This window comes from Protopterus annectens, chromosome 8.part0 (genome assembly GCF_019279795.1).
Source record: "Protopterus annectens isolate FY-2018-M chromosome 8.part0, PAN1.0, whole genome shotgun sequence".
Lineage (NCBI taxonomy): Eukaryota > Metazoa > Chordata > Ceratodontiformes > Protopteridae > Protopterus > Protopterus annectens.
The window spans coordinates 277477268-277490852 of record NC_056741.1 but is presented as its reverse complement, the minus strand read 5'-3'; the positions used below and the strand labels follow the sequence as shown (position 1 = coordinate 277490852).

Here is a 13585-nt window from a genome sequence, read left to right as displayed (position 1 = left end):
TGAGGGCACACAGCCTGCCACTCTCAGTAGTAAGCACCACCTAGGCTGGACAACTGCACTCATCAAGATTAACATATAAAATGCCCTGTCAGAGCGGATGACCACAGTCCCATAGTGCTTCACCTTCCCTGTCAAGGAACAATCTAAATCAGAGCATCACAAACCAAATAAATAGAGTGTATCCTGACAAAGGTTATATCATGACAGCTTCACTCCTGTACTGCAGGACATGATCTCTGAACTTCCAACTTCCCAGAAGTACATGGCTACACTGTTTCACCTTCCATAACCCTACCATAGGCAGTCCATGGATCATCTTGCATAGCTTGGCTGAGAAAAGATGTGCATAATTATCTGTATTATATCACGACCTATAGTTATGGACACAATGCCACCTTTCTGCCAGTTTTGCTGTGGACGCCACCCTATGCTGATTTTGCAATTTCCTCCTTTGCCTCACCATCCTGCCTTTCTAATACTGGTTGAGTTGTACAGTACGCCTTGCCAAAATGTTCACCCACTGCTGCATCTGTTTTTATAGTGCCATACTGTGCAGCAAGACCCACACACACAAAAATCTTGCTGCGAATATCTGAACTGCATTTTAATTTTCTTCTGAGAGGTCTACATAATACAACCCACAAGATGGCTATGCTTATATTTCACACTTCTGCATGGGATACATGGCTTACGTGGTTTCCAAAGACAGGTATCAAACCAGAGATCTAGGGCATATCCAGCATCACCTGCAACACAAGAACATATTATATGTGGCCTAATCATTGATTGTATGGTGCCTGTATGTACAGACTTATCTAGTCTACATATGCACCTACCAAACAGATGTTCCTACTGGAATATCCTCATAGGAACCTTTGGTACATATGTTGGACATACAGAAAACAGGTTAATTAGGACAAATGTCCAGGTGGTACATGGACATATTAGGCCCTGGGTATTACATACCACCTTTCAGCTCACAAAGTCCATTCTGTTGATGCATCTCAGCCCCTCAGGACAAGGTAGGGCCTTCACAGTAATGTGTGCATCATCTAAGGTATCCAAGCACCTCAAAGAAATAAGAAATGCTACAAATGCCAGCATAGTTCTGGTTCTCTTGCCTTCAGTCTCTGGGAACAACACCTGCTTCCACTATTAACAGTAGTATAATGTTGAGGGAATTTATGATCCATGAGGCTGAAGTTTGCAATATTACCAAAGCTGTTTCAGTACTTTGCTAAAAAGTCCCTGTAGCCAAGATAGCTACATTCATATATAAAAGTTAGTATCCAAAGAAATAAGCATACCACCCACTCCCTTTGTTTCAGTTTGTGTTAACAGTTTGACTAGGTCTCTTACAGTCTCCCTGCTGACCAGTAATGATCCACAATTTACTGGTCTGCGAGTTGCTGGTATAGCAAGCATTGTCTGAACTTATTCCATTAGTAAGGATGGCTCGGGAGTGAAATGTTACTTGCACTGGTTCCAGTGCTGATTGTAGCTCATGCTATCAATGTACTACTGCTGTTAATACTAGCATCATTCTCATTATATACACCGTGAATCTTGGCTCTCAAAACAGACATATGTTATTGCATACAGCTCCCACTGTATATGGGTCTGACTCAACATGCCACTTCAGGTGTCATTCTTTGCAGACTTTATATGGATCATCTTCATAAGGTTCATTTCCATGTCTTCTGTATAGCGCTATTTCATCCCTTTCACAACCTTGCCGTCTCTCAGACTAGTCTACGTGTCTTGCCTCTACAAACAATAATTTGGAAAACACAATATACTACTACTATGCATGTCTTAGGTTCATAGGTGTTTATTAGGCTAACAACCACAAGGGTCTAAAGTCTAACCGTACATCCCAAATCTCTGACAAGTTCTGGTACCCTTGATAAGTATAAGCAGGGGCCTGGGAGCTGAACAATTTATAGGCTGCCTGTGTCCACTAGAGACATGGGTGCTAAACCAGGGATGAATTTTCTGTCCCCTGCCCAAATTGTCCAAATTGCACTTTAATTTGGTTAAGGAGAAATTCTGCTTCAAATTGATGGGGAGCCTGTTGCAGAGAAGGGATAGTCTCTGGGATACATACCTGTTTTTCCATCAGGTCATATTTATCTCACAGGCAAGGTTTACATCTTTAGACTGGGCAACTCTGGTGCTGTTTGTTTTACGGATATGTAGGAGATCCATCAGAGCGAGGTCTGACAATACCCTGTATGCCAGGCATAGACCTCCCCTCAACAACAGCCTGTAGGAGACAGAATACAGGGATAAGGCCTTGATACAATCTGCATAGGACATGCTACTTTATGCCCTGTATTCTAATAGTGAGAAATCTCTGTGGACATTCCATTTGTTAGATATGCCTGGCTAGGTACATACCAAAGGGGGCACTGTACTCAAGGATAGGTCTAATGAATGCCAAATACAGTGGAACAATGACTTCTTTGGAACTAGATGCCACACCTTTGTTTATAAGTTGCACAACATAGAATGAATTCCTCACTAGTGCAAACATGTGATGGTCAAGGGCTAGATTACTGTCTGTGTGTCCCCACAAATCCCGGACTACTGGGTCAACTGGTGTTGTCAATGTGATAGTCACCAGGGGTGGATGACTTCCCAAAGGATACTACTATGCAATCCTTGGCATTTAATTTTAGCCCATGGGTCTGGCACCAGTTGTGCGAGTCAGCCTTCTTGGAGAACATTTGTGTCAGTGGGTGATTCAATGATAGCTCCTAATTTGTAATCATATGCAAATTTAGTCAGCCAGAGGCCACTGACATTGGCCTTGACTTTAGAGAAGTAAATGCCAAAAAGGAGCAGTCCCAGGACGGCTTCCTGAGAGACTTCACTACCAACTGGCCTCTTTACACAGGCGGACTCCCCATTTTTGAATTCCTTTGTCCTGTCTGTGAGCCAGCTGGGCATCCATTGGGTGACGTACTGGTTTGTACATAACCTCTTGAGTTTGTCAACAACACCCAAGTAGGGCATTCTGTCAGGTCAAGTAGGTAGTGTGAACCCATTCTACCTTCATCCATTGCTTTGGTGACCTCACGGAAGTCCACCAGGCTGAGTAGGCATGACCTGTCCTTAACAAAACCAAATTTGGATTTGGTCTGGTGTCTGGAGGTTTCCTATGTCATTACTGATCATATCCATAATAATTCTTTCCATGGCTTTACAGAGACTAGAGAGACTTATGGGTCTGTAGTTTACAGGCTCTGTAGATAGCCTACCTTTGAAGAGGAATGACTGTTGCTGTTCTCCATTCACGAGGTATAAAGCCCATTTGGAGGCTACAGTTAATCTGCAATTACAGAGGGCCTGACAGGTCATGGTTTCATGGTACGTAGAAGGCATCCTGGGATACTCTCTGGGCCCATTGATGCAATGTTCTCTGTCTTAGAGAGAGCATTGGAGGAACTGTTCCCTAGTGATAACAGGGGGACTGATGGTAAATCCTGACGGAAGGTTGAAGCCAAATTTGTTGGACAGTTGGTTTGCTGTGTCTTCTAGCGCATTATAGGCAGATCAATTAACAATGAGTTCTGCACATAACGTGTAACGCTTTTTATGGTTGTGGACATGCCTTATGGCTGTCCTTGGCCTGGGAGGCTACGTCTCTCTCTCTCTCTCTCTCTCTCGTTATCGATGTAGACTGACACCTCCAAACTTTACACCCTACCTGTGCAGTAAATGGCCTAGATGTGTGAAAGAAATTGTATCCCTGCACTGCCATGGTGCTCTCTGCAGCTTTAAACCATATCTTGGTTACTGTACAGATGTCTGCATTCTCCAGGGCAGGCAGAGCCTGGAGACAGCAGAGTTTCTTACATAGACTCCTGGCATTAAACAGCAACACCTTTGGATTCCCTTGGGTTGGGCTTTGCTAGTCCACAGATTTATCAGTTTGGCATTGCCTAAAAATAAAAAAAAGCACTATGGTGAGGATAATGGTTTTAGCCAATATTCAAAACGTAGAGGGGACAGGTGCAGACTATCATTTGCAAAGCAATGTGGTCGGTCAACCATATCTTTCCATGCTAACAAATACTGCACCCCCTGGAGTGACACCAGAAGCTAAGCCAACTATTAAAGTGAATCATCTTCTGTTCACATTCTGGCACAATCTTTGGTGAAGGAAGAAGGTCAAGTGCTAAACTCACATCAGCCTGGGAAACGTAGTCTGACAGCTCCATGATGTCTCTACGTAGTCCAAGGAGGTATGTCTTAGTCATTTACATCCATATGGACTAGGAGTCTTATGGGTAACTGTGGTTCAATGACCTGAATGCATGCATGATCTGGTACATTCTGGATCCTGACCGACACATGACCGTGACTTTCTTCTTACTCAGCCTGGTGAGTGGGACATCTGTGTGTCCCACAATGCAGTCTCCCGTGACTTAAATATTGGATTATGTGCTGGCTTGTCTTATGGGCTTTGAAGCTGAAGCTCCATGAGATGTGGTTGTATGTTTTGTGGTGGGTGTTTTGATGGAGTGCTTTTGGGGATGCTGAGGATATCTATTTTTAAGTCTAATGTCTTGGATGTCTTTGGGAACCAGGAAGATTACCAAGTGCATCAGCATATGTTGGTCTACACCGTGTGTGCACAAGGGTGCACAATTCTAACAACTGAGCTGGTATTCTGTGTGCATCTATGGGACAGCTTTGCCTCCAGTTACTGTGCAAGTACATCTCTCATGTACCAGTGTGTTTCAGAATAAGCTAACTGTCAGTAAACAAGTAAATTGCTACACTGCCTAAGGATGTCTACAGCCACCAAACTGGTGGCAGAAATAGCAGGAAAGTTCATATCCATGGCTACTGGCCTTTTTTTAGGTGGTTAGTAGGTTACTGTAGGATTAAAGAGTTGTAATACGAGTATCTACTCCAAAACAGATGGGGTAGTGCTTGTCCTTGTGCAAACTAGTTGCTCTTTGCACAACTGAGTAAAAGGAAGTCTGAAAATTAGTTTCATGGTGTGCCTCCATCTATACAAGACACTAGTAGAAGCCAAGCTTTGTGCAAATGCAACACTTTATAAAGACTCAAAACCAGTAAACAGGTAAAAAATGGCCCCTGGCTAATCATAACTAGCACAATCTAAGGTTTAAGTGATTTACAGCACAGAATTTGACCAGGCTACCCTCTACTGCTACCAGAAAGCAGCACTAACCCTTCCAGACTCTTAAAAATCACAAAATGGACCTGAAGTGCTTGCATGACAACTACAGAATCAATCAATCAGAAGAAGTTAGAAAAGAATGGGAAGAAAGATGAGACTACAGTTCACAAAGAAACAACGGGAGGACACATGTACGGCTTCCAAATATGCAACAAATCTAGAAGAGTTAGGATTTCTGCATTCAAGTATTTGCACAGATATTTTAATACCTCAAGCAGACTCCAAAAATGTTTCCTTAGGTAGATGACAAATGCTGGAGATGTAATGAGGAAGAAAGAAGTACCTGGGTGCATATGTTCTTGGACCGTAATGAGTTGGCAGACTTTAAAAATTCCCTACAGAGTACTCTGGCAGGAATACTGGGCGAGCAAATGAGTAAGGAAATATTTTTTTGAGCTGGGATACAAGATCTTAATTGCCTACACATAGTAAGGCCTTGTTATTAATTCTGGTGGCTGGCAAAAAAAAGCAATTACTAAAAAAATGGAAAACAATGTCTAAACCAACCATACTTGAAGTAGTGAATAATGTAACAGAGGTAAAAGAACAGGAAATGATATCTTTAGAAAAAAGTAGCAGCAAAGTACATAAAAAAAAAGAAAATTATATGAACAATACATGAAGAAAAATGTTTCGGAGGAGGAACGAGATTTAACAGAAGGTAGGAACTCAACAATTTATGATATGTTGCTTCAATTATATGATATATAACAATACATGTGTTGAAAAATATTTGTAATATGAATTTGTTAATATTATTTGATTACTTCCGCGGTGGTGCAGCAGTTAGCGTTGTCGCCTCACAGCAAGAGGTTCTCCGGTTCGATTCTCAGCTGGAGCGCCTTGTGTGTGGAGTCTGCATGTCCTCCCTGCGGTCGAGTGATGTTTAAAGACATGCAGGTAGGTGCGTGCGTGAATGAGTGTGCCTTCTTTGAAGGTTGGGCTGGCACATAGGCACCGTAAAAATCCACTTCCAGTCATTAGCGGACCGGAGTTCCGCTGTGGCAACCCCTATCCGGGAAAAGCCGAAAGACATTAGTATTTGATTACTTTCATATAAATGTAAGTTTGTCCAGGTCACAACTGATAATTCAATAAAGGTGTTAAGAGATGGAAATGACCAAATTCAGACACAGCAAAAAAGCAGGAGTGAAGAAAACTACAGTTTAAAATGCAGTGGTAAAAACACAGCACAACGATCTAGTGCCTAAAACCTTAAATAATGTAGATTATAACAAATAATGATAGTGCTTATAAACAGCTTGAAAATGAGCACTTTAGTAATGCAAAGTACTTATCCAATAATGGATGGCACAAGGTTCACTCTAGATTCTCCCTAATCAGTGATGTGACCACAAAGAGTGTTTAGGCACTGCAGAAATGAACCTTACTTGCACAGTAAATTCTGCAGACAGTGCTGGCTGTTCACATGGTTGCTATAGGAGTTGGTTGCAACTCAACATCAACAGATAATGGAGTGCAATTTAACATTCTAGATAAAAGAGCAGGCACGGCAATTCGGAACAATTTATCAGGGAGCCTACAGGTAAACCAACTGCCATACCTTTTTCCCAACCATGTTTCAAAAGTAGATTCTCAGCGAACATCATTCCTTTGCTCCTTGTGTCAGCTGAAGAGCTCATGATGAGATCCTGCACAGAAAAAAAATTTGTGACATTACGGAAGAGTTGCTAATTCATAAGACTGGAATAGACTAGGCATCTTTATTTATTACACCCATTTGTTAATTGGTACAGTCTAGATGAACAGTTAGCATGTTTTTGGCAGAGTCCAAGGTTAAAAAAATTCCACACCTACACTACATACATACCTTCATATATATATATATATATATATATATATATATATATACATATATATATATATATATATATATATATATATATATATATATTGGTCGACAGTTCATTTGATCGACAAGCATTTTAGGTGGAGGGGGCTGTGCCCCCCCCCACCCCCCCCTAACTATATACATCAACTCCAGGGTCACACAACATTGGGGAAGGGGGCAAATGCTTGTCGATCAAATGAACTGTCGACCAAATAAACAGTCGATCATATGAACTGTCAACCAAGTCATATAGACCCATATATATATATATATATATATATATATATATATATATGTATATATATATATATATATATATATATATATATATATATATATATATATATATATATATGTATGTGTGTATATATATATATATATATATATATATATATATATATATATATATATATACATACATACATATGTATGTATGTGTGTTTTTATCGCACAGAGACACACACACATGTATACATGTCCATATGGATCTACTTTACACTACCGAAAATCCATAAAACCAAAGAAAAACGAACTTGTGGTGTTTTATTAAACGAGCGAAAGCTTATAAGTTTTGTGGTCCATTTCCTTCCTGGTCTTTGATTTGCTGCTTTTTCATTTTTATTAGCTACCTAAAATCTTACATTCAGCAAAAAAACAAACCAAAATCAGTACCAAGTAAGCTTGCTGACATCTAAATAAAAGACAATGAAGTAAAATATACTGTTAACAGATTTGTTGATGGGGTATAGTGCTGATCCATATGGCCCAATTTCAAGCTCAGCCCAACCGTAAACACTCAAAAGTTCATGAAAAAAAAAAAAAACACGATAAAAACAGTAGTAGACTTTCCAAATGAAATTAACAAAACATGTAAAAAAAAACCCCGGCCTTGCAAGGCTACAATGCCATCCACACTTTCAGACAGCAAAATAAAAAAGTGCGATATCCAAGAGGAGGAGTATCTATCTTCATCAAAGATAAATACATCAAGACTGGTTAGACAGGAAAACTCCATGCAGTTACTCCAAGTTCAACTGGGTAATACCTCCTTCAAGTCATCGTTGGCTATAGGCCTCTTCAATGAACCATGATACCCACGCTGCTTATTTGGACCTACTTGAGTCAATCAAATTGCAGCCAAACACTTTGGTCATGGGCGATTTTATCTATCCCTCCATTGACTGGGAAAATTATAAAAGTACCAACATGCTAGCACAAAGGCTCCTGGACTTTAACACTAATACACTGGAACAAACAGTATGCCCCACAAGGGGCTCAAATATTCTCAACCTGGTCCTCACCAACATGGGTTACCATTGCACCACCACAAGTATAGGACCCTCACTGGTTAAATCTGATCACAAATTAATCACATTTGAAGTAGCTATAACACCCAAGCTCCTCTTGGGTGAAATCAGGCTAAGAAACTTCACCAAACTAATTATACCCTCCTAAGGGATGGCATAAATAATTTCCAAGCTCCTCTTCCCACAGATGGCATTGACAGCTATACGAAGGTATACGCAAATGCCTGCATAAAACACAAATGTATTAACACAGCTATACTTGCTAGGATCAAAACAAGATCCTCAAGAAAAAAACAAAGCCTCCCTGGTGGAAATCTAGCATTAATAAGTTATGCAACAAGAGGAAAAAGTTGCTAAGAATAAAAAAAAAAAAAAAAGGAGAGAGAGAGAGAGAGAGAGGTACCAGTACTGGAGGAACACCCTCCTCTGCTTGAACAAACAAATAAGACAACTTGTAAAATTCTCCAAGGACAACTTCGAAAAAAATTTAGCAACCACAGCTAAGGATAATCATAAGGCATTCTTCAGCTATATTCGTAACCTAAAAGGTAGGACCCAGACATATGTTGAACTAGCTGTGAATGGCATTACACGCACTGATCCTGTGAAAATAGCTAACCTATTAGCAGATAGGTTTGGCGAACATTTTACCACCCTGTCCCCACCAAACATGCCACAAAGCATTCCCTCTACATCTCTCCCACCTTGCATCACCAATGAGCATGACATTAATGCTCTCTCCAGGGCCAAAAACACAGCCTCTACGGGACAGGATGGCATCTCAGGTTGCGTTTTAAATGATCTAAAACCTGAGTTAGCAACTCTATTAAAGTATGCTCTTCAACCACAGCCTGAGTACTGATTTTGTCCCTGCTGAATGAAAACCAGCAACTGTCACCCCTCCCTTCATAAAGGGTGTACAGCAACATACCCTGGGAACTACAGACCCATAAGCTTAACCAGCCTTATCTGCAAGGCCATGGAACGAATCATCATGGACTTTATAGATTAGGATATAGGTGAGCTCCAAACCATTGATCCAACCCAGTTTGGTTTTGTCAAAAGCAGGTCATGCTTGTTAAACCTGGTGGACTTCTTCGAAAAGTCACCAAAGCCACAGACAAAAGCAAATCTGTGCATACAGCCTACCTTGACACAGCCAAGGCCTACAACACAATCCCACATTTGGGCATCATTGATAAACTCTCCCAGATGAATATTAACCCTTATGTCATCATGTGGTTTGCTAACTGGCTCAACAATAGATCACACTCGGTCAACGTTGGGGACTTTACCTCAACTAGCAGACCTGTCACCATTTGGGTTCCACAGGGGTCAGTGCTGGGCTCCCCATTGTTTGGAATATACTTCTCAGAAGTTCAGGCCAAAACAGAGGGGCTATGGCTGACTAAGATTGCTGAAGACTACAAATTAGGAGCAGTCATTGAATCCCCAAATGATGTCAATATACTTCAAGAGGGACTTGCATGAAACAATGACTGATGCCAAAGCGATGGACTCGAATTCAATACTAAAAAATGCATTACCATCCCCTTCGGTAAAAATGATATCCCTGCAGACTATCACCTAAGTAACAACTCAACAATGAGATACTTGGGAACACAAGTTGAATGTAGTCTAAAGGCATTCTACGTCACACACCTCATTGGCAAAGGCATTGCCTCAAGAGTGAAAGAGGTCATTACACCCTTGTTCTTGACCTTCATCAGGCCAGTAAGTACAATGCTCCCTTTGCTACACACCTTACCAGGCACCTGCAGCAATTTGAGAGAGACATCAGAGATTTCTAACCAAGAAAATTCAGGGTCTCCAGCACATGTCATACACTGACAGACTGAAATCACTGTCATTGTACTCAGTAGCATATAGACTACTTAGAGGAGACTTGTGCCTGGGCTACAGAGCAATGTTGGATCCAAACCTAATGGAAATGCTGCACATTCACAAGTCAAATGGGACAAGGGTCACCCGCTCCAGGGACAATAACCTGACCTGAGACATAAATAGGACCTGCTGGAGAGACAGATGTGTCTCTAAGAGGTTGCTATTCCTCTGGAATAGGCTACCAATTCACATCAAACAAAGCCCCTCTATGACCCTGTATAAGCATAGCCTGGATGACTGGATGGGAAACTGTAAATTCCTGCCAGGGATTTCACCTACAACATTACTAGATATGGGCAACCTTTGCTAACTAAGATCTTGAGTTTAGACAAGATCCTTTATATATTGGGTACACACGGTTAGGCTTATAAAGACCTTTGGGTCAATAGCCCAGTAACTACCTATGAATCTATGACAAAGCAGTAACTCAAACAGGTCATTTGGGTTAGTCCACTCTCACAGTTAAGAACTTGAAAATATCCAAAACAAAAGATAAGACCTTCAGTAACCACCTGCAACACATATTCATAATATTTAAATAACACATGCGCTAGGATCCAATAATCTAACATTACCTATTAAGTACAAAGTGTAAATAATGTGTGGATTAAAAAGAAGTTATGTATTCACCATAATGTTCCATCTGTGTGTTGCCCATTTTCATTCTTCCTTAACTAATGGGTTTGGATCTGATCCCTTGGCTCTGACTCGGCCGTTGCTAAAGCTCGTGGCAACCAAAAACTCTCAAGCTTCTCCCTTACTCACAACACATCAACGTCAAGTACTTCAGATCTTGTTTGCTGATTTTGTACTAGAAATATTTCCAGTGCAGAGGAAGTAAAAAGAGGGTGAATAACTGACATGCAGTCAAATAAGAAGACTATATCTGGAGCATAATATAAAGGACTGCGATGACTTCTACCACTTATTCTTCCACAAGTCTTCAAAGTATGGGCTGGGGAGTTGAGGAAGAATGAAAATGGACAACACAGATGGAACATTATGGTGAGTACATAACTTCTTTATCTGATGTTGCCAACTTTCATTCTATCCTCAACTAATGGGACAGAGTCCCCCAGTTACCTCAGATCCTGGGTGGACTCAAGGAAGGATATTCCTGAGCACTGTTGAACCCAATGATGCCCTACCTCTGGAGACCAGATCTAATTTATAAAGATAACAAAGGTATGGGGAGTAGCCCAAGTTGCTGCAACACATACGTCGTCCATGGACGCTCTGGAAAGGTAAACAGAAGTTGCCATGGATCTAGTTAAATGAGTTTGTACCTGCTGTGGTTAAGGTAATACCCAATTTTTTTTATAAATAAATCAGATACATCAGTTAGCCATTTGGCTAAAATTACTTTGGCAGTTGGTTTACGCAATTACAATTCTGCATAGGAAACAAACAACTGGTCCGTTTTTCTCACTTCTTTTGTTCTATGCAGGTAAAACTGTAGTTCTCTGAACATCCAATAAATGTAACATGTCTGGCAGAAGTAATGGTTACAAGAAATATTGTTTTCCAATAAAGGTATTTAAGGTCACACACAGCTGCTGGTTCGAAGCGGGAATAATCTAGCACCTGCAGTACCACATTCAGGTACCATGGGGGGGGGGGGGGGTAGGATCTTTAAAAGGAGGTCTTAACTCATTCACTCCAATGGAGCTCAGGAAGTTTGCACTGTAACTTCCAATGGGCAGAGCCTACGCCTTTTGACAGAATCAAATTATGTACTCACATTTCAAACAAAATGTTCACATCTCTGGAACCATAGGGTTTATGGAAGAAGTAAAAAATGGCAAACTATTCAGCACAAATTATTTTTATAGTGATAGTATACTTTAGGTTCTAGGTCTTAAACCTAATTTTATAAGTCACAGTAATGATTACATTTGTAAGATTTTGTAAACAACTTACAATATCTCAGCAACCACAAGTTACACATATACAGTCAGCAGCATTTTATTTATCTAGCCAAGAGATTTCATGTGAGGCTAAAGCGTTCAGTCTGTGTTACTTGGTTGTTGACATATCATTTTTAAAATATCTATATAAATGAATATAATAAAAACAGTTAATATCTATTTACGTTCACTAGACAGAGGTCAAATATTAATGCAGTTGAGTTTGCCATTGTGTAATGTAAGCTTCATGAAAAAAAAAAAAAAAAACACAGAGACAGTTTTTTTGGATATTTATAAATATATGAACAAGCAATATTTAACGCCTAGATGTGTCAGTAGGAGATAACTGCAGATGCACCTGGAGTTGTCACTCAGATATAACGATTTAAGAGAAGAGTGCCTCGCAAAAAGGCTTTGCAGTGCTTATGACAGGCAACAGATGAACTGCCAAATTCAATGTGAAAATTTACCAAAAATTCAAGGATGTTATGTATGGGAGCTGAAAAGGATCAACCTTATTTTGATGTGCCCAGTAAACAAACCTTTTCCATTTACTGGAATAAAATTTACGTGTAGCAGGTTTATAGGAAGATAAAAGTATTATGTCTGACTGCAGATGACAGCATAGGTTGTCTGGCTATCGATGGAATTGGAGAAGCCAGGTAGTCAGCCTGAGGTTTGATATGTCTGTCAGGTGAGACAGGAGGTCTGGAGTTGGATCCAGGGTCCGAGGTTAGTGAACTAAGTGAGGCCAAAGGCAGGGGAACCAAATCAGTCAAGGCCAGTAAGGTGCAATGAGAATGCTCTTCAATATGGCAGCCTTCTGTAGGAATTTTGGAATTAGTGGGATTGGTGGATAGGAGTATAACAGACCGGAGGGCCAACTGTGAAGTAGAGCATCCCTCAGTGATTTCCCCCCTGTGGGGAGATTAGGGCAAAGATGCTACATTTGTTGTTTAGGGGAGAAGCAAAAAGATCACAGCAAGGCTGACCCCACTGATGAAAAATAATTTCTGCCATATTCATGTTGAGAGGCCACTCATGAGATAGCACACAAGCTGAGCAGGTGCAGCAGGTGCATTATTCTATCACACTGGACTTCCCTGGAATGTGTGTTACTATGAGAAAGCAGTGGGATGAGATCACCCACTGCCACACTCTGACACAGAAAAGTACCTCCTTGTTTGCTGATGTACCAAACTACTGACATAGTGTCCATTTCAACTGCAATCATCCTTGAAGGGAGAGCATCATGGAGAGCCTGCAACACTTAAAGCACTGCTCTCATTACCAACACTGATATGCAAGTTGACCTCTTAAGGGGGGGGAATCAAGTACCTTGGACTGTTTTTCCCAGAAAGTGCCCCACCCCAACTGGGAAGCAGCCATGGTTAGT

At 40.8% G+C, this 13585-nt stretch overlaps 1 protein-coding gene across 6 annotated transcripts in view; it reads right to left on the bottom strand.

Annotated features, from left to right (window-relative positions):
* The window catches only part of GPATCH4 (G-patch domain containing 4), a 254414-nt gene that overhangs the window by 216875 nt on the left and 23954 nt on the right, over positions 1-13585 (bottom strand). For 4 of the 6 annotated variants that reach the window (XM_044079770.1, XM_044079773.1, XM_044079775.1 and 1 more), the window contains exon 2: positions 6783-6870. The exons of the other annotated variants lie outside the window; for them this stretch is intronic. In XM_044079770.1, the coding sequence (XP_043935705.1) occupies positions 6783-6861 (79 nt within the window). In that variant the 5' untranslated portion in view covers positions 6862-6870. The remainder of the gene's footprint in view (positions 1-6782; positions 6871-13585) is intronic. 6 annotated transcript variants of the gene reach the window in all.